Source organism: Cetorhinus maximus, chromosome 30 (assembly GCF_964194155.1).
Source record: "Cetorhinus maximus chromosome 30, sCetMax3.hap1.1, whole genome shotgun sequence".
Lineage (NCBI taxonomy): Eukaryota > Metazoa > Chordata > Chondrichthyes > Lamniformes > Cetorhinidae > Cetorhinus > Cetorhinus maximus.
This window is the reverse complement of record NC_135908.1, coordinates 21,701,837-21,723,927: the sequence shown is the minus strand read 5'-3', so window position 1 is coordinate 21,723,927 and position 22,091 is coordinate 21,701,837. Positions and strand designations below refer to the sequence as shown.

The 22,091-nt window shown below is 44.4% G+C and overlaps 1 protein-coding gene across 4 annotated transcripts in view; it reads right to left on the bottom strand.

The window, feature by feature from the left end:
- Positions 1 to 3,392: 3,392 nt before the first annotated feature.
- LOC144670137 (semaphorin-7A-like) overlaps positions 3,393 to 22,091 on the bottom strand; it is a 101,750-nt gene continuing 83,051 nt past the window's right edge. For all 4 annotated transcript variants that reach the window (XM_078532602.1, XM_078532601.1, XM_078532600.1 and 1 more), the window contains 7 exons: positions 20,536 to 20,711; positions 19,564 to 19,672; positions 17,544 to 17,739; positions 14,635 to 14,750; positions 14,340 to 14,500; positions 12,954 to 13,009; positions 3,393 to 10,115 (listed from right to left, as the gene is read on the bottom strand). In XM_078532602.1, coding sequence (XP_078388728.1) covers positions 9,757 to 10,115; positions 12,954 to 13,009; positions 14,340 to 14,500; positions 14,635 to 14,750; positions 17,544 to 17,739; positions 19,564 to 19,672; positions 20,536 to 20,711 — 1,173 coding nt within the window. In that variant the 3' untranslated portion in view covers positions 3,393 to 9,756. The remainder of the gene's footprint in view (positions 10,116 to 12,953; positions 13,010 to 14,339; positions 14,501 to 14,634; positions 14,751 to 17,543; positions 17,740 to 19,563; positions 19,673 to 20,535; positions 20,712 to 22,091) is intronic.

The window sequence follows — 22,091 nt, the reverse complement described above, 5'->3', positions numbered from 1 at the left end:
GGCACCTCGAAGTCCCTCCAGATGCTCCTTCCTTCATGGAGTCAGGCCGGGGCCCTCAAGTCCCAGAAGGGAGGAGGAGCAGCAGATAGACACCCCTGGATCCTCCACTCAGGCACCTCAGAGACTGTCCCCTCCCTCCTGTGGCCCCCTCAACCTCGTCCTCTGTCACTGCAGAGGGAGCAGCTGGCTCACAGGAGGACAGCGAAAGCAAGCCAGGGCCCTCAAGGCCTTGGCTCTCCATAGGACCCACGCTGAAGTCATCAGAGGCAACAGGGCCAACCATTGCACAGGTTGTCTCCATCCTCTTGCGGATATCAGGGCAGCACACAGAACAAGTGGTAGGCCTAGGAAAGTTAAGAATTTCTGATCACAAGTGCTTGTATGAATGAACACATTTTGTCACTTTATAATCTGGAAATATATTCACTTTCACTGAATAATGTGCAATGGTGTCTTTCGGTTTCATTTCCTGGCTTTGCAAGTCCTTCCACTGCATCCCTCCACCACTCGCAGTTCAGCTGCACACAGCCAGACCACGAGTGATTCTGGAGGGAGAAGTGTGTGTGTGTGTGTGTGTGTGTGTGTGGGGCATTCCCTTTCGAAGCCTCATGCAAGCACTCTCCCACATACGCGGAACCTCCCTCCCTCACACTCATCTCATTTTCAAAGCTGCCTGCTGGGGTTCTCTTTCAGTTGCCCATCTGCGCTGACCTGCATCTCCGCCCACCCACTGCTCAAGCTCCCATGCAGCACCTGTGCCCATCCAAAATGAGGCTCCTCTCACTTTCGAGTTGAAAAACATGGTTGCAGTCAAGTTTCTCAAAGTCCCCCATTCTTTCCCCCCACCCAGTCACTCGTGCCCTTTCCTCCAACACTGTTAACCCCACTGACATCACCTTCCACCTCCCCACCATCACCTACCAACCAGAGCCCATGTCTTTCCAGGATGCCCAGGTGAACGTGCACGTTCCCCACCTTCCTGAGAATCCCACCCCCATCCACATTGACCCCCCACCCAACCTCCACCTTCCCACCCACCGTCCCTTCTACTGCCACCGTCGCACCCTCACCCTCCCATTTCCACTTGTCTGGTCATCTGCCCCCTCTCATACTCACCATTCCCTACTACCACACCCACCCTCAGATTGCTCCCCAGGAGGCAATCATTGACTCCATAGACCCCTCCCTTGAATGTTCACCTGGACATCCCCCCCCCAACTTACTCCTTCCCCCCTCTAAATTCCATCCTCACCCCAGACTCCTTCCTCCCCCAAATTCCTTCCCTCTTTTGAACTCTTTCCTCCCCCCGCACCCCCCGAAGTCCTTCCCGACCTCCGAACTTCTTCCCCCACAAACTCAGTCCCTTATGCCCCCTCCATCCCAAACTCCCTCCTCCCCCTCCCAACCTCATCCCCCTGACACCTTTGTCGCCCCCTCCCAACCCCTCCCGACGCCTTCGTTTCTCCCCACCCCCCGTCCCAACCTTATCCCCAACAGTACACCTTCCTGACCCACTCACAACTGGACTTCCTCTCCACCCCCACCTCATCCGTAGCAGCCCATGGCCAAGACCATGATGTTCCAAAGCAAACCCAAGACATCAACGGTGACCTCTCACCTTCTGTGAGCTGCTTTTCAGCTGGGCCATGTCCATGAGGTCTCACCAAGCATGCGATACATGTGTTCCCCCAGGGTCCTGTAGCTGTAGGGTTCTAACCTCTTCTGCCCCTCAGATGTCCGTGATCTGAGCGAGGCCCTAATGTTAAGTCCTGGCTTCTGCACGTCACACTTGTCCAGATGTGTTCTGGGCCAGCGTATTTTCCCACTGGCGTAACGGTAAATCCGGTGTGGGAGGAACGATTCTGGTCAAGCCTTACTTTGCATCCCATTAGCGGCATGCAAAGCAGGTTCACGGCAGCCTCCAGCAGGATTGGCGTTCCGCCATGGCGGACACCATTAAATGATCGCATTGTGCTTTCCCCGCTGGCATCAAACTGATTTTTGGCCTTCTTGCCATATTGCAACCCACCCCCCGCCATGGTGCCCAATGCCAACAGAGCCGGAAAATTCTACCCAATGGATACAAGAACGCTTTCCTACAGAATACATTAGACCGTGACGTTTTCCCTTCCCATAAGTCCAGGCCACGCTAGAGGATCAAAGAGTCACAGGCTTCTCTTCACTACACTTTAGAAGGATATTGAGCCATTGCATGAGAGTGACCCATCAATGTCCATTTTCAGTATGAACTTGACTAGATTGTGGGTACTATTGGCAGTCTGGTGACATAGTGATTATGTTACTAGACTGGCAATCCAGTGACCTGGACTAACGAAGAGGAGACCTGAGTTTGAGATATGAGGCAGATCAGGAATTTAAATTAAGTTAATTAATAAATCAGAAATAAAAAGCTAGTATCAGTAATTGTGACCACAAAACTAGTGGATTTTTTTTGTAAAAACCCATCCAGGAAAGGAAATCGGCCATCTGTACCCGGCCTGGCCTACATGTAACTCCAGGCCCACACAATGTGGGGTAGATGGTAATAATGGTAATGTCATTGGACTAGTAATTCAGAGGCCTAGGCTAATGCTCTGGGGCCATGGGTTCAAATCCCATCATATCAGCTGATGGAATTTAAATTCCATCAACAAATCTGAAATATAAAGCTAGTTTCTCTAATGGTGACCATGACAACTATCATCAATTGTTGTAAAAACCCATCTGGTTCACTAATACCCTTCAGGGAAGGAAATCTGCCGTCCTTACCCGGTCTGGCCGACATGTGACTCCAGAATCAGAACCATGTGGTTGACTCTTAACTGCCCTCGGAAATGTCCAGTTCAAGGGCAATTAGGGATGGGCAACAAATGCTGGCTTTGTCAGTGATGCCCACATCCCATGCAAAAATAAATACTCTGAAATGGCCTATCAAGCCACTGAGTTACATTCTGGAATGTAGCTCCCTAGAATGAAGGGCAATTAGAGATGGGCAACAAATGCTGGCTCTGTCAGCAGCACACATTTCCCATTAATGAAGAAAAAAAAATTCCCAAATGTTTTACTCCCTTCGTATCATTTGTCCTTAGACAGAACTAGGTATAACAATGCTTCTTTCCTTGCCTGGCGAGCAATTGAAAAAAAAGTCTCAGATCCCCTTCTCACTTTAACTGGCTGGAACAAAAGAGTTCCTCACAAGCAGTTAACTTTAAAATGAAATGTTATAAATTTACTTTCAGCTTTGTTGGGATAGAGAATGAAAAGTGACAGATAACACCAAGGCTTATGCGTGTTAGCACTTAAAATAGCACATCTGCAGAAATGAGAGAGGTTGAAATTTAAACGCTTGTCTGAGTTTCATTTTGTCACATATTAACAAGTTGAGGCGTATGTAGTTGCATTACAAATGCTAGCTTTATTGGCAAGTTGTTTAAAGTGCAAATCACACACCTCACTTACAAATTCCATGAACAAACATTGAGCTTGTATTCTATGCAAGCTTTACCAAAAAAGCTAGTCAATTAGTCCCTTGAGCTTCTTCTGCCATTCAGTGCGATCATGGCTGATCCATGACTTAACTTCAGATATCTGACTTTTCCTCCAGTTCCTTAACACCACTGATTAACAGAAATCTATCCTCTATCCTCTGCAGGCAAAGGGAACGTGTCAAGACTTTTTTGGTTTTAGCAAAAGTGTGAAGGAACAATAGTTCCCTGGTGTGTTCTCCATGGAAAACAATCAGAGTCAACATGCCAAAGAATCAGCATCCTTTTCATGCAGTAAAATTATCGCTCCCTTAGACATCTACAATCTCAAACTGAAACACAGATCCTTGTAGAAAGTGATCCTGTTAATTAGATACTTGTCCATAATCCCAACGCTCTGCCTCCTGTCACTTTTAAACAGATCAGTAATTTGCCCACAATTCCAAGAGCTTCAACTTTAACTAACAATCCCTTATGTGGGATTTTATGAAATGCCTTCTGGAAGTCTATATAAATAACATCCATAGGCATTCCCCTGCCCATTACCTTAGTCACCTCTTCAAAAAGATTTCCCAGTCATGAGGCACCCTTTACAAATCCATGCCGCCTCTTTGACCAGCTGAAAAAGGTTTCAAAATGTTCACCACTCCATCATTAATTACAGACAGTGGTAATTTTCCAACACCAGAAGTTAGGCTAACTGCAGCCTTTAATACCCTGGTTCCGCTCTCCCTGCTTTTCTTAAATAGCGGAATGATGAGCAATTTTTTTTCAGCAGTTCTTCAGGGACCACAATTTCTATTCATCAACTTCCAGCTCTCATTCTAATGCTCAGGATTGCTGGGACATGGAGCTAAAGAGAAACCAGACCTTTCCCCCACAGTCTGGACAGCAGAGATCAGAGTGAAGTCAGTCAATCTTCTCCCACTAGCAACAACTTCCTCACCCCACCAATGCCCCACTGCCACCTCCCCTCCTCGTACACAAGGACCTGCAAGTTATTAGCATTGCAGTCGTGCAACGAGTTTTACAGGTTCCCGTGTTTCAGACAATTCAGTGGCAGCAAAAAGTTGACAGAGACCATCAGCTCTTCACAAGTATCAAAAATGTCACCAGTATTTGGACACCAAGGAACAGAGTTCTGAACAGGTTTAAGAATGTACATCAATCTATCAACAAACAGGAAATTTAATTCACATTTTAAAAAAAATACTAAAATCTTCAAGTTAGTCACAAAATAAATACAAAAATATCACAAATATGCATTTATGTGCACATAAATAAGCATTTCAAGCAAAACTTTCTATATTTTATTTTATTATAGCTCATCAGGAGTGTGATGGAATACTCTCCACTTGCCTGGATGAGTGCAGCTCCTACGACACTCGGGAAGCTTGACACCATCCAGGCCAAAGCAGCCCGCTTGATTGCCTCCCCATCCACAAACATTCACTCCCTCCACCGCTGATGCACAGTAGCAGCAGTGTGTACCATCTACAAGATGCACTACAGGAATTCACCAAGGTTCTTTTGCCAGCACCTTCCAAACCCACGACCACTACCATCTAGAAGAACAAAGGGCACCATAATCACAGAATCACACAGTGCAGAAGAGCCCCTTTGCCCCATCAAGCCTGCACTGACACATGAGAAACACCTGACCTACCTACCTACCTAATCCCATTTACCAGCACTTGGCCCATAGCCTTGATTGTTATGATGTGCCAAGTGCTCATCCAGGTACTTTTTAAAGGATGTGAGGCAACCCGCCTCCATCACCGTCCCAGGCAGTGCATTCCAGACCGTCACCACCCACTGGGTAAAAAAATTTTTCCTCACATCCCCCCTAAACCTCCTGCCCCTCACCTTGAAATTATGTCCCCTTGTGACTGACCCTTCAACTAAGGGGAACAGCTGCTCCCTATTCACCCTGTCCATAGCCCTCATAATCTTGTACACCTCGATCAGGTTGCCCCTCAGTTTTCTCTGCTCCAACAAAAACAGCCCAAGTCTATCCAACCTCTCTTCATAACTTAAATGTTTCATCCCAGGCAACATCTTGGTGAATCTCCTCTGCACCCCCTGCAGTGCAATCAGATCCTTCCAAGAATGTGGTGACCAGAACTGTACACAGTACTCCAGCTGTGGCCTCACCAAGATTCTATACAACTCCAACATGACCTCCCTACTTTTGTAATCTATGCCTCAATTGATAAAGGCAGGTGTCCCATATGTCTTTTTCACCACTCCACTAATCTGCCCCTCCGTCTTCAGAGATCTATGGACGCACATGCCAAGGTCCCTTTGTTCCTCAGAACTTCGTAGTGTCATGCCGTTCATTGAATACTTCCTTGTCAAATTACTCCTTCCAAAGTGTATCATCTCACACTTTTCAGGGTTAAATTCCATTTGCCACTTATCTGCCCATTTGACCATCCCGTCTATATCTTCCTGTAGCCCACGATACTCAACCTCACTGTTAACCACCCGGCCAATCTTTGTGTCATCCGCAAACTTACTAATCCTACCCCCCACATAGTCATCTATGTCGTTTATATAAATGACAAATAATAGGGGACCCAGCACAGATCCCTGTGGTACACCACTGAATACTGGCTTCCAGTCACTAAAGCATCCTTCTGTCATCACCCTCTGCCTCCTACAACTAAGCTAATTTTGAATCCACATTATCAAATTACCCTGTATCCCATGTGCATTTGCTTTCTTTATAAGTCTCCCGTGTGGGACCTTGTCAAAGGCTTTGCTGAAATCCATATAAACTACATCAACTGCACTACCCTCATCTACACACCTGGTCACCTCCTCAAATAATTCAATCAAATTTGTTAGGCATGACCTGCCTCTGACAAAGCTATGCTGACTATCCCTGATCAATCCTTGCCTCTCCAAGTGGAGATAGATTCTCTCCTACAGAATTTTCTCCAATAGTTTCTCTACCATTGGCCTGTCGTTCCCTGGCTATAGATGGGAACACCACCAACTGGAAGTTCCCCTCCAAACCACTCACCATCCTGACTTGGAAATATATCGCTGTTACTTCACTGTCGCTGGGTCAAAATCCTGGAACTCCCTTCCTAACAGCACTGTGGGTGTACTGACAGCACATGGACTGCAGCGGTTCAAGAAGGCAGCTCACCACCACCTTCTCAAGGGCAACCATCGACGGGCAATAAATGCTGGCCTAGCTAGTGAAGCCCACAACCCGTGAATGAATTTTTTTAAAAAAATCAGTGTCCAGTAATTTTATGTAATTTTTAAGGAAAATTGACTCCGATGAATGTTTGGTGAAACTATTTAGAAAGGCATGGGGCCAATTTGGGAATGAAGACCTGGATGAACTTGGTCTGTAGATTTGGTGTCAAATTTTGTTAATGCTCTTATGAAGGGCCTCGGAGTATTTTACTATCTTGAAGACACTGTGCAAATGTATGCTGATGTTGTAGAATGAGACTAGTAGAGTTATTCTGAAGCTAGCTTCAAGAACAAAAATTAGTTCTCACTTCAAAGCTGTTATTATTTCACTCAAAATGAAACAAATGGCTGCGGGCTTCAGCAGGATGGCTGCTTCCATGAAGTTGGGTCGATATAGTTGACTAGTTCAGCTATGAGAAAGGATCTTGTTCACCTAAACACTGCAGTTAAAACGATTATGGTTGCATGCTAGCAAAAACACAATTGTTATTTGTACTCACAGCCTGGATAAGAATGGTCTTTTTCCAAAGAACACACAATGGTTATACTATTAAGCAATATCTGCAGTGGCTCGTCAAATAAATTCCAAGCTAAATATAACAAAGCTACAAGCTTGTAGGTGAAGTAGTCATTTAAGAGCATGATGCTAAATGTGTTCAATTGCTGCAGTTTAGCAGCAATAGCTGTCTGTCATCATTGGAAGTGAGTGGCCAACTCTTGCAGCTCAGATCTAGAAGGCTCCTGTGCAACCTAAAGGCCACAAGCCATCTTTGAAAGCTCGTGAGGACTCCCCGCCATGATTAATGCTGAAAATTGCAGTGTCAGACTGCCCTATATGTTCATGCTCTGTTTAAAGTTCACTAGAGCAGCCACAAAGCTAGGAGCAGCTCACACTGCACAAATCTGATCAGGTATCAAACTCATGCTTTCACCTCAGTCATGCAGCTCCCCACCACCCTTAGCAATCATACCATAATACTATTTTTCACACAGACAGCCGGAATGTGGAAATGTCCTCTCACAAGTGAGAAGTTTTGTTCTCACGAGATGCTGACAGATAAGGAAGGCCATTCAGCCCATCTTAAAACAGCACCCAGAATAACTCTGCTCCTCCCATCCATCTAATTGTTTCTTAAAAGAGATCCTTTCCAGAGCTGAAGTTCTGACATACACTGGGTCAAATTCTGGCTTTAAATTGGGCTGCTACAGGACCCCATGAGAATGTGCACTTCACAAACAATTCTGTTATGATCTAGCACTGGATTACTAAGGTGGGTGGAATAGTATAGAGGATCCCACTCACATTGTTAGCTTTGTTACACAGTTACAGTTATAATGCACTTAGTTTTCCCAAATTTCTTCAGGTGAAAAATCAACTTTCAGGGATTTCCTGACTTCCTTTCTCGTCAGCTCCTTTGAAATTAGGTTTGCAAAATTGGAACTGTGGAGTAAAATTTAACTGGGGCTTGAGGCGGGGAGGAGGGGGTGGGAGGGGGGGGGGGGGGGGGGGGAATTCTCAGGGAGAACCTGAGGCTCAGTCTATATAAGAGAGGAAAGTAAAGATATTCTTCCCAACACCTCTGTTGGTAATTTACCCATTTTGCTCTTTTCCCAGTGCCTAATTTATAATTTTCTTATTCAAATTTTTTGCTCACACATCAATCATAGTCACTCAGGTGAGGTTCAAGATGGTAGCCAGTGCTCATGAACAGCCCTTCAACAAAGACAAAATCTTCAGAAGAGGGGAGAAAACTGGTGAGTAGGACATCGCCAGGCAATACTGACAATGCTTCAGCAAGTGATAAAAGTCTCTTTACTTTTAATGATTAGATTCAGCTCAAGATTCTTGGATGTACACCAGAATCTATCTTGAAGTCCAATTTTTTTGAATTACATGGGTTCCATGAATTGTACAGAGGTTGTGGCTCAGTGGGTAGTGTCCCTGCCTCTGAGCCAGAAGCTCTGGGTTCAAGTCCCAACCCACCTTATTTCCCATACAAACACCATTCCACATCAAGAAGTCCAAGGGCAGAATTTTTAGCTCAGCAGGTGGGCGCGCGCCTGACCCGACGAAGTGTGAAATGATGCGTGATAACATTGGCTGAGCATGCCGACGTCAACGCACAGTCGTGCGATAGTTCAATCAGCGGGCGCGCACCGGAGCTCTCAGCGGGCGCATTGCCAATTAAAAGGCCTATGAAGGCTGTTAAATAATCAAATGTGCTAAATTTTTCACTACCCCTTCAACCCAGTGGTTGGCGGGCAGGCGAAAAGGTCAAGCGGCCTTTGCATTATTTTGGAAGCCTCATCCACGGGTGGGATGAGGTTTCCAAAATCAAATACAATTGAAATAAAAACTTATTTTTAATTTGTTTAATTAAAAATATATCCCTGCTCATGTGACAGCGCCATCCCTGCCGATCCCGCAAGCCAAGAGCAAAATTCTGCCCCAAGGGTTTAACAAGTTAGCTCTTCTATGGTACTCACTGCCCACTTCTTGGCAAGCAAGCAGTCAGGAAGCGTGCATCAATGAGTAGCATAGAGTTGGGACATGCAGGATAAGTGGAGGTGGGTTCCAGAGCCAACCTCTTTCACTAATTGAAAGAAATCAAGTCAATCACCAGCCTGATTTCTCCAGACGGAGCCAAAATAAAAACAAAATATTATTTTATTCATGTTTTGGTAAGTGGATCAAAAGATAAATCAAAATTCTCAAGCAGGGAGCACATTTGTCCTCCAACTTTCTCCCCTCATGTAATAAAGTTGACAATTCATGTTCAAAAGATACCAGCAGACCTCCCCAAGGTCACCATTCTCAATTTGGAACCCAAGTCACTGGAGTATTGACAGATCACTTCGCCATGGAGGTTGGAGCATTCAGGGTAGAGCCTCATCCTGCCTTTATCTACAATGCTTTACAGTAATCAAAACAAAACTGGAAATGGGAGTTTTGGGGTTGCTTCCTGGGTGGGAAAGGGAAGCCCTCAATGTGATGGATGGAAAGCTCTCCACGATGGACAATTTGTTTCTATCTTTCCTGTTGAATCGTAGCTCAAATTCAGTGCAAAAAGAGAGCTGCGACTGTCATCAAAATAGAATATACAGCAACACTATATCTGGATAAATATATTGATGACCCACTGCCCTGAATGTAATAAGAGATATGAAGCTGTTCGTGTCCTCTTTCATTTGAATTACACATGTAGTGGCCACTATTGACTTCAGAGATGTCCTTTATGAAGAGCAGACATTCATCTCCATTCGAAGAACAGGCCTCCACCTTGTCCTGTACCTTCCATGAGTAATCGGCATGATGGGATTGCTTTGGGCAGGACAGGTACACAGGGCCAGCTCCCTCCAGAGGAAGGACGAGGTTTGTATCTTCACTGACTCTCTCTGAGGAACGGTGATATCCAACTAGGAGGGAGAAACAGAAATCATTAATTTGTTGCCTTTTTAAATCTCTCTTCAAAGACCAGAGACTTCTGAACTGTTGAGATTCTATTATTTCAGTGTTTAAATTGCTTATTGCAAAGATTTCAGTTTGGACATATAACTCAGAAGCATAAACATTTACAAAACAGGAGGCTATTTGCCGCATCCTATTGGTACGGGCTTCTAGCTCTTTGCTAGGGCAATCCCAACTAACCCCAATGCTCTGCAACCTCCCCAGGGCTATGAACTTTCCTCAGCTTCAAACTACTCTCCAATTATCTTTACCTCAGACACTGCCTTTTTATAAAGCATTCCATAGAGCAAGAGCTCTCTGCATTACTTGTGCTTTGCATATGAACATACAAACATACGAACAAGGAGCAGGAGTAGGACATTCAGCTCCTTGTGCCTGCTCCACCATTTAATAAGATCATGGCTGATCTGACCTGAAATCTGCAACCCACCTACCCCCAATAACCTATCACCCTCTTGCTTACCAAGAATCTATCCACCTCTGCCTTAAAAATATTCAATGACTCTGCTTCCACCGACTTTTCAGGAAGTGAGTTCCAAAGACTCACAACCCTGAGAGAAAAAATTTCACCTCATCCCTGTTTTAAATGGCCAGCCCCTTATTTTCAAACAGTGACCCCTAGTTCTAGATTCTCCCACCAGAGGAAACATCCTCTCCACATCCACCCTGCCAAGACCCCTCAGGGTCTTATATGCTTCAATCAAGTCACCTCTTACTCATCTAAACTCCAGCGGATACAAGCCTAGTCTGTCCAACCTTTTCTCATAAGACAACCCACCTATTCCAAGTATTAGTCTAGTAAACCTTCTCTGAACTGTTTCCAACACATTTACATCCTTCCTTAAATAAGGTGACCAATACTGTACACAGTACTCTAGATGTGGTCTCACTAGTGTTCTGGATAACAGAAGCAGTTACTTTTGATTTCAATTCCCCTTTCTATAAATGATAACATTCTATTACTTTCCTTATTATTTACTGGACTTGCATACTAGCCTTTTGCGATTCACATACTAAGACACCGAGATCCCTCTCCATCTCAGAGCTCTGCAATCTCTCACCATTTAGATAATATGCTTCTCTTTTATTCTTCCTGCCAAAATGGACAAGTTCACATTTTCCCACATTATACCCCATTTGCCAGATCTTTGCCCACTCACTTGACCTATCTATATCTTCTTTGTAGTCTTATGTCCACCTCACAGCTTATTTTCTACCTATCTTTGTGTCATCAGCAAATTTGAAAACTATCCCATCCATCCCTTCATCCAAATCATTGATATAAATTGTAAACTGCTGAGGGCCCAGCATTGATCCCTGGGGCACACCACTCGTTCCATCTTGCCAACCTGAAAAAGACCCATTTATGCCAACTCTCTGCTTCCTGTTGGTCAGCCAATCTTCCATCCATGCCAATATGTTACCCCCTATACCATGAGATTTTATTTTCTGCATCGATATATTTTTGTTCCTGGGGATGAGGATGAGGGGAAAATAATTTAACCAAACCTTGTGATTGGCTGGAATGCTGGTTTTACACTCGCTCAATGCCTTCAATGGAGAGTCAGATTCAGGAGAGATGTCAAACTGAGCTTCCACCCAATTTCCTGCCTGAGAAATATGTAAAAGTCACCCCCACTTTGGAGAAATTTTAACGGGTGGGTTTCTGGTGAAGGGTTCAAACAACTGTCAAACCTGCACGAGTTATTGATGTGCACCCCATCGGCCAGCTGGTGGAAAGAGCTCTGTAAAGATTGCAGGAGCTGGTGGCCAGAAATTGGAACCAACATGTGAGGAGATCAAGGTTGTTTCCTAGGTGGGAAAGGGAAGGTCTCGGTTTGACGAATGGAATACTCCCCACTTGCCTGGGTGAGTGCAGCTCCAACACCACCATCCAGGACAAAGTAGCCCGCTTGATTCCTTGGTCGGCATCCCATCTGCCACCAGTGCATTGTGGCCAGCAGTGTGCACTGTGTACAAGATGCACTGCAGCAATTTGCCAAGCTTGATTTGACAGCACCTTCCAAACTCATGACCTCTACCACCTAGAAGGATAAGGGAGCAGATAGATGGGAACACCACCACCAGGAAGTTCCCCTCTTGGCCACTCATCATCCTGACTTGGAAATATATCGCCGTTCCTCCACTGTCGCTGGGTCAAAATCCTGGAACTTCCTCCCTAACAGCACTGTGGGTGTACCTGCACCACATGGACTGCAATGGTTCAAGAAGGCAGCTCACCACCACCTTCTCAAGGACAATTAGGGATGGGCAATGAACACTGACCTAGCCAGCAATGCCCACATCCGTGAACAAATAATAAAAACAGATTTCACCAAGTAGAGAAGGATTTGAAATTGGACAGAATGTGGTGGAGGTGGCTGATATACTCTCACCCATTTAGCCATAAACCCCTCCTCCCAGGGTGAATTTCACCCCCAAGAATAGTTTATAACTGGGGTGAGGCCTCCATATGTTTAAAGGGGAAGGAAAGCCAGGCGTCATTTCATAACTTGGAAACAAAAATGGAAATGTTTAGAATTTTAAAAGTAGAAGTGATTAGCTTCCAACATTGCAAAAGTGTATGCGGTTCAGTCAGAAATGTTTCTGATCATTTTGCACCACTATCTTTGAGCTGCTCATCTAGAAACATCCACTCACAGTGTCAAAGGACCTTTATAATCACTGTGCCTGTGAGATATACCTAGAAAATGAATTGAGAGCTGAATCTGTGACCAGGGCAATGACAGTGAGAATCTTGGGACTGTTTGTCAAAGCAATCTCACCTCTCTCTTGAGGACATTTCTTATGATCACCATTTTCAAGATCTTGGATAAAATATCTGCAAAAAAAACATAAAGATGATGTAAAGGTTTAGTCTGCGTGCTGGGGTTGGTGAGTTTTGCTGTCTTCAATTCTACCCTTGTGAGGTTAGTTGTCGTGCAATACTGCCTTCACAGCCTTAACACTAAATAACTTCATTACGCTAGACACAAGGGAGATTATCGACAGTGATAGACATTCATTTAAATAATAACTTTTCTTTTAGCAGTGTTTTCCCGATTCTCTGTGTTTTGTTCCTTTTATCGGTTCGATTTGCTCAGTGAACACAGTTGCACGCCTATCTACTGCTGAGTGAGTTGTTAGACGAAGAGATCATTGTAAAATGAAGCACACGCTGATTCACACAAGCAATGGAGCACCAACGCCAAAGCCAAACCCATTCTAAAACTACTGATTAACAATGTAGCCCGCGCTACACAGCAATTGGGTAATACAATCACATGGTCAATCTGCTCACATTCTCTTTAAGTTGTTTTGCACCTCAGATTACCACACTCTGTTTTCACACCTCTGGCATTTACAAGATTTGTTTCGCAAAATGTTTTGGTAGGAGGAAGGTTCTACTTCCTGTGTTCCAACTTGCACTAACTTCTCTTCATCCATCATCCCAGTACTCACTGGCCTACAACGGCTTCCAGTGCAGTGACATCAAGTTCATTCTCTGATCAGTACTGAGTAATGGGCACTGTACCAGATAATGGGGACTCTACTGCGTAATGGGCACCGTAAAAGGTAATTGTAGTGGGCAGTGTACTGGACACTGTAACGGGCACTGTAAAGGGTGATTGCAATGGGCATTGTAATGGACACTGTGAAGAGTAATTGTAGTGGACATTGTAGGGGGTCACTGTAATGGGCACTGCAAAGGGTGATTGTAGTGGGCACTGTTATTGAACTCTTCAGTGAGACACAGGTGAGCTTGTGTGGGACTCAACACGCTGATGACTTTGAAAGAAGGACTCGTATTTCTTGGCCATCCCAGGATATCCCAAAGTGCTTTACAACCAATGAAGTGTTTTTTAAATGTAGTCACTTTTGTAATGTAAGAAACGTGGCAGTCAATCTGCACACAGCAAGCTCCCACAAACAGCAATGTGGTAATGACCTGATAATTTTGTGTTTAGTAATGTTGGTTGAAGGATTGGCCAGTGGAGAACTCCCCTGCTTTTCATAACACTAGTGCCAGAGGATCTTTTACATCCACCTCAGCAAAAAGAAGGTACCTCTGACAGAGTAGCACTCCTTCAGTGCTGCACTGGAGGAAGGAGAGGGTTTGAAAAAATTAACAGAAGGCATTTAAAATATAGAAAACTGTTCTCAAGACGTACTCAAGTTTGGTTGTGCTGGGGACACATTTCTTTTCTCTGGGATTCCATGCACAGTAGGGGTCTCTGGCCATAACGCAACTGGCACAGTCACCAGCATATTTTTCACACTGTGTCAGTGGGAACCGGATCAGCTCTTTGGCAGTGGTAACATACAGAAGTTTCTAAAAAAAAGAAATAATTAAACATGTTAATTTCACTTTTTTTAAAGCAGAGAACAGAAATTTCTCATCAATGTTACTGCTGGTTATCATTTCCAGGTCAGGATGATGACCCCCCCATTGACCTTTGCACTTACACTTTCAGAGTCAAGAGACATTGACAAGATTGGTCCTGGCTCCTTTAAAACCTCAAGTTCTGAAATGGTGAAGACTGACTGACCGATCTCAAGGACCTTCTGGATTTTACCATTTCCTGTAGGAGAAAAAGAGAGGCCCAAAGTTTCAAAAATGTAAAAACAATACGAATTCACATTCCTCTGACAACCTATAGCTGAAATCTCAAAAAGAGCCAAAAATCCCAATATGACAAGCTAGGCCTTGAATATCCTTAAAATATTCATTTAGTAATACGAATTGAATCATTTTACCTGATTATATGTAATGGCAAAGGAGCAGGCTCGAAGGGCTGAGTGGCCTACTCCCGCTCCTATGTTCCTATTCCAAATGAATGACTATGAACATACAAACTAGGAACAGGACTAGGCCATTCATCCCCTTGAGCCTGTTCCACCACTCAACTAGAATGACTGATCTTCTATCTCAGTAGTTTAGGTGAAGGATAAATATTGGCTAAAACATCTTCCTCAAAATAGTGTCATGGGATCTTTAACTGCCACCTGAGACAGCAGATAGGGCCTTGGTTTAACACCTCAACCCTGTAATTGTACATGAGATAAAGTTTACACTTGGTTTACAAGTTTAATCAATTTTCCATTTACTGACAAAAATAGGAACATAGGGTAGAATCTTACCAATGTCGGTCGGGCTGGGTAGGGGTGGAGCCGATTGCCACCCGCGATCGGCTGCGTGCTGCCAGTTTACGCGGGCATGCCAATTAATGCCCGCCCATCTCCCTGAGTCACGGAGCCAACTCAGGGAGATTAAGGGCATAATAAAAACATTTAAATAATAAAGTAAAAAATTATTCAAACACGTCCCCTCATGTGCCAGTGTCGCATGAGCTGGGACATGTTTATGAAATCAATAAAATTTATTTTTTTACTTCATACAAGCTTCAGGAAAACTCATCCTGCCCGTGGATGAGGTTTCCTGAAAAACGCGAAGGCCACTTGGGCTCTTCGCCTACCCGCCAGCCTTAAGGTTGCACGGGCAGCATTGTTAACAACTTTAATTGCTTTTTTAATGGCCTTAATAGGTCGTTGACAGTTCGGCCGCCGCCCGCCAGCCAAATGAAATATCGAAATGACATTGGGATGCACGCCCGACATCATCGTGCGTCATTTTACCCGTCCGCGTTTCAGGCCCACCCCCGCACGCCAACAGCAATATTCCACCCATAGAACAGGGGGAGGCCATTTAGTCCCTCAAGCTTGTTCTGCCATTTAATTAGAACAAGGCTGATTAATATCATAAAAGAATTTCTTCGCATTCACACAAGGGCAGAAGTCAATTGCTGCCAAATCCTGATATATTCCTGGCATAAGCTTCAAATCGGTAATCTTCTGCAGTGGTAGCAAACTGTGTTTAATTGTAACTTGCCTCAGCATTTACTCATCACTGTGACACAATTTTGCACAAAAATGCGCCACTGTGTTGCAAAATTATCACCCTGATACTTCCAGGAGACCTATAATGTTCCTCTGAGTGACAGCTACCACACTCTTGTTTAATTCATTCATGGGATGTGGGCATTTATTGCCCATCCCTAATTGCCCTCGGAGGTGGTGGTGAACTGCCTTCTTGAACCGCTGCAGTCCACATGGTGTAGGTACACCCACTGTGCTGTTAGGGAGGGAGTTCCAGGATTTTGATTCAGCAACAATGAAGGAATCCCAAATTTTACAGCATGAAGTTTATCCGTATAAATCATGTGGAGTCAAGGAGCGGAGTAGAGGGAAAAACAAGACGGAAAAACATGAGGGCAGTGGCAGCACAAACAAACACTATTTTCCTCCAAACCCACCTCCAGGAAAAGAACTGAAATGATGAGTCCCTGTCTCCACACAGCTTTACTCACAGAAAGATCTGAAGTATTATCCCACTATCTAAAACATCCATCTGAAGGGGGACAGTGGAAGCAGATTCAATTGGCACAATTTTGTGTCCCGCGGGCAGGCGCGTGCCCAGCCTGAATGGGGATAAAATTGTGCGAGATGACGTCAGGCGAGTGGACCCGTGCGATATTTCGCTCGGCGGGTGCACGCAAAAGTCAGAAGAGCGTCCGCTGACAATTAAGTGGGCAATTAATCTCATTAACGGACAAATTGAAAGCGATTATTAGTGGCCTGTCCAACCTTACAATTGGCTGATGGGTCAATTGGCCAGGAGGGCTTTACATTTTTGATGAAACCTCATCCAAGGGCGGGATGAAATCTCCGTTAGGGTTTAAAATAATAATATCTGGAGACTGTGTTTTTAAAATGAGGTCTGCTTTCAGGTGCTTGATTGTGCTGCCATGACACTTTTTGCAGAATTTTTGTGCTTTCTTTTATTATTTGGGGGTCGGCAGCTGTCTGCCTTCAGGGAGCTCAGTGGAAGCGCACACCAGCACCCGCCCTCTTCCTGCCCACATCAGCAGTGCTGAGCCTTTCTCCGGGCACATTTCACGCTGGCTGGCCGTTAATTAGCTAACCAACATGAAATCAGGGTCGGAGGGCGATCGTGGTCAGGGGGGGGGGGCGGTTTCCTGTCCGCTCCAAGGCCTACCGATCGCACGTGTCAGACAAGCACACAATTCAGGCCAATGATTCGAAAGAGAATTGGATAAATACATGAAAGAAAAAAATTGCAGGGCTATTGTGAAGGAGTAAGAGAGTGAGATAAATTGGATTGCAAAGAAACAACACGGACGTGATGGACTGAATGGCCTTAGCCTGTGCTGCATCATTCTATAATTCTATGATGTGCCACACATCTATTATACTTGACCTTGCCATAGTTGACAATCAATCTGTTAGGCATCTAGTAATATACAAAGGCAAAAATCAGGAATCTTCTGTACAAATCTTTAGCTGGCAAGACCTACCCATAGCCAGGAAAAGGACCCAGGACACTTTCCCATTGAAGTCAACAACGGAATCCACTACTATTTTCTTGAAGCGATCCGCTTTCTCTATCACAAGGGGAGCTTTTCCGATTGGCTGGATGTTGGTGACCATTTCAGGATGATTCTCTATAACGTTCAGTACTATATCTGGCAGTCCTTGAGTGTCTTTGTCACACTGCAATAAGGTGGGAAGAATGAGAGCCTGTAAGTTATTTATCAATTAGGCACCTTTTGGGGTCCCTCTGCACCATATCCCTGCCCAAGGTGAGAGGCCAGAGAGCCTCCCCCTCTCTTAGACAATGCTTCCCAAACTTTCTCGCTCTGTGACCCCATTTTAACGTTTAAAAATTGGTTGACCCCAGAGTGATGCAAAGGGGTAGGTGGGGGTGGGGAAAGGGTATGGCAGGGGTACAGACACAAAATCACAATTTACAACTTTTAAAAGAGCAAAAGCTCTAGAAAAATAATCTTGGGCACTTAATGTTTTGGAGGCTTTGTTGGAAGCAGCGATCAAGCCTCGGAGCTCATTTCATTGGGCCACACCCACCAGGCCAAGGCAAGAAAGAAAATTGCGTGCATGCATGAGAGGGCTGATTCTAGGGCTGCCCCATCTGAGTCTGTGCTCCACACCACCATTGCCGCCTAGGAGCTCACAACCTCAACTGCTCACGTTGCAACCCCACTGGGGGTCACGACCCACAGTTTGGGAACCTTTGCTCTTTTTGCTAGTAACCGATTGGCTAAGTTTGTTCTGGTAGAATCGGATACGTAGAAATGGTAGGGAAAAGGAATTGAAATTCAGGAGAAAGATTTTCTGTAATATGATTGGTGAATGATGAAAGAGGAAATAACCAATTAGGAAAGAGATAAGGAAGAAGAAAATTGACAGATGGGCACAGACTCAAACAAAAATTAGAAGAAATGTTAGATGAAAGATTATGTTTGATTAGATTTGATCAGTTCAGTCATGTGCAGATTGGATGTTGTAGTGATTCACAATGTTCTTCATCCTCTGGATTCCGTGATGGAACCCAGGTGGACTGATTAAACATCTGAGCCATAGTATTTGAATATACAGTCTAGGCCAGCATTTGCAGAGCACTACAAATCTGTGATTTTTGAGTTATCAGATTCCAATGAATGCTACTGAACCGTGAGAGATATTTGTCCTGTATGTGTATCAGACTAGTCTTTGATGCAGATTGTGTTTCTACAATGCCAGAATGCATTGTAGTTGATTTTCTTTGGGGAGAAGTTCTGACTTAACTGCACATTAAATGGATTTTCAAGACACTGTCCAGTTAACTGGGCGAGCGGATGTCACTAAGCCGTGTATCCTCGTCACATTTTTGTCACACTTTTGTGTCAATTTTTCTGTTATAAATTCCTTTGTGAACATTTGTAATGGCAACTATCTATGTAAACATGTCACAGTGTGAATACACCTTCCCACCAGATGTGCCACTGTGGTGCCTCAGTTTGGCACCTCCCAGCCCCTCAGCTTGTAATATTCCTTTGCTCCAACCAACTCTACTCTGCTGTTCAAATTGTTGCAAGTTTTGCTACTCAACCATGAATATCATGATTAAATCCAAGCATTCTGTAAAAATAAGGACAGAGGGTGGAATTTTATGGCCCCCTCCACCGACCGGATTTTCCGATCTTATCAAAGTCAATGGACTTTTGAACGGCTTGCTGCATTTCCCAGCTCTGCACCCCCCACCCCCCGGAGACGGGGCCATAAAATTCAGCCCAGAATGTATGACATTAAAGTGGACACATACCCTGGTCCAATTTTCCCTCATTCTCTGAGCTTGATCTGAAAGATTACGTTTGTCTTCACTCCCAATGACAGAATAACTAGTGTCACAAAGATAGCATGGCACTTCAATCCTCACTTAGTGATTAATTCATTGATTTCCCTGAAGTATTTCAAGCACATTTCCTTAATCAGATAAACTCAACACACCCAATCGGCCAACAGTCAGCAATTTCTTACCGTGCCAGGTCTGGGATTAGGAATATCTTCGGAGAAACCTTTGAATTTGGAAGTTCTAAACACATTATTAATGTCCCTCACGGAGTAGGTGCAAATTGCTGCGCCGTTCCTGAAAAAGACAAGATATTTAATCAAATGTTCAGGTTAAGAAAGAGAAATCAAACAAACTGCATTGATTTTCCTGCAAGGTAATAACATCGACGACATAAACCTTGGTTTTCCGGACTAGTTTTAATAAAATGTTCCCCATCTCATTTGAACATTTTAAAAGCTACTCCTGAACTTTTGAATTCTTATCCCTAGATTGGAATTTGATATTAGAGTGCAGAATGGGAATCTGATTCAGCTTCATGGACAGGGGAGCTCTCTCTGACATCGCACTCAGGCAGCCTCGCTCAGCGTGCGAGTCCACACACTAGACATCGCAACCAAATGCAGTCTTGTCCCCTCCCTCTCTCTATGACCACACTACAGCATTAATCCAGAGCTGGCTACATATTAAACGGTGAGACTTTATCACCCTCTTTCCCCGTCCCTAAATCTTCACATATTTCTCAGGGAGAAAGTGCCCTTTTAACCATGTGACAAAGCCCACAATGTACTTCCTGCAATGAATGAGTTGTTCGTGGGAGAAGTCACTCTGGTTTCAATCTGTTTAAGCCCACATCGTTTACACACTTTTCATGTTGAATGCCTCATGTGTGTTTGGATTCTAAAGACATTTTGTCCATCAGAGAGTTATAATACATTTTTATTTGTCAATGGATCATTAACCTCAATGGTTGGGAAAAGTGAAGCATGTTTTAATGGGCAGGTGGACTGAAGATGTGACTGTGTGGAGGTGAGAGGTGTGGGGAATGGGATCAATAACTTGAGCAGGTTGTACTATTGTTGGGATGGGTCCGACTTTAATGAATCAGCTTTTTTATTTTTGATTATGTCCAATCTATTCTGCAATTCTTGTGGACTCACCAGTTACTTTTGAAAATTCCATAAACTCTGTCTTCACTGTTATTTGATTTAGCAACATAGACATCTTGAATCCGGTTGAAATTCACGTGATCGGTAGGAACACTACACAGCAGTCGTGCTTTCAAAAAGGTTGCCCACTTATGTTGCAAGCGCTGTCTAGAACCACCTTTGTCATCCTTGAGAGAAGAGAGATCAGAGTCTGTAACATTCCATCACATGTACAGTGAACCTATTAAGAGCAGTGGAATGGAAACCTGTCTATCACTGGAGTGACCAGAACGTATGTTCCTAATGAGTGAGCACTTAGAGCCACCTTCAACCTTTATGCTATGACATCAGTGAGCACCTCATGCATTGAATTATGGGAGTACAGGGTCAGAGTTTTACAATGTGATCTGAGATTACACGACAATGTGTGAATACAGAAACCCCCTTGCTGCAGTGAACCTTCCTGTGGGGTGATTTGTCATTTTGGTAGATGGTGACCACTTTATTCAACCTCATGTACTGAATTGACCCACAAATCAACAACAGCAGCTTGCATTTATATTGCACCTTTAATCAAGTGAAACATCCTTCACAGGAATCACTACCAAACAAGAATGTGACTCGGGCGGAGTCAAAAGGGAACATTAGAGCAGATGAAGAGAAGGTTGTTTGAAGTGGTAGGTTTTAAAGAGTGTCTAAAAGGAGGAGATGTGAGAAAGTCTAGGGAGTTAATTCCAGAGTTTAGGGCCAAGCCAGCTGAAGGTACAGCTCTTAATGGAAATGAGGGACGGACCCGCAAGAGGGTAGAATTGGAGAAACACAGGGCTTGGAGGGTTGTAGGTTTGGAGGAAGTCACAGAGAAACGGAGGAGAGGTGACGAGAGACTTGAAAACAAAGATGAGAATTTTGAAGGATGATCTTGGAGGTTTATAGGGCTGTAGGAGGCTACAACGATAGGGAGCCGCTCGACGTTGCACGTGGAGATGGATATCTGACCTCTTGATGGCTCAGCAATGAATAACTCATACCGACCCAGAGCCTCAGAAAATCTCAGGTTCCAGCTGTGATCGGTGCTGAGGTATTTGAACATGATGGGGGCGCTTCGAATACCTTATCACCTGTGGGTTAAAGAGGAGACGATTGACTGGGACTTCTGCTCTGGATCAGACAGTGGCTCGGACTGGAAGGGAAGGAGCTTGGCCGAGGACAGGTTTTACCTCAATGTTATTATTTTGTGGCTGTAGGCTCTGCCTTTTGAAGCCGAATACTGCTCCTTGGATTCAGTTGAGACAATTTCACTGCCCAAACAGGAAGGAAATCGGGACAGATCACCAACAGAGCAAAGATAGATTTTAAAACACTTGACACTTTTATAAATTAGGTGGACGGTCCAAGTCACTAGCAAAGGAAATTAAACTCGAGCAGTCTCTACAACAAGTCCCCAATCCGCAACATCAGTTGTCCCTCTGGTCAGTAAGATGAACACCAGTGTTGGGATAGATATTCAAGAGGGTGGCCTATAGAATATTGAAAAGAGACAGCAACAAGTGCTGTACTCCCATACCTCA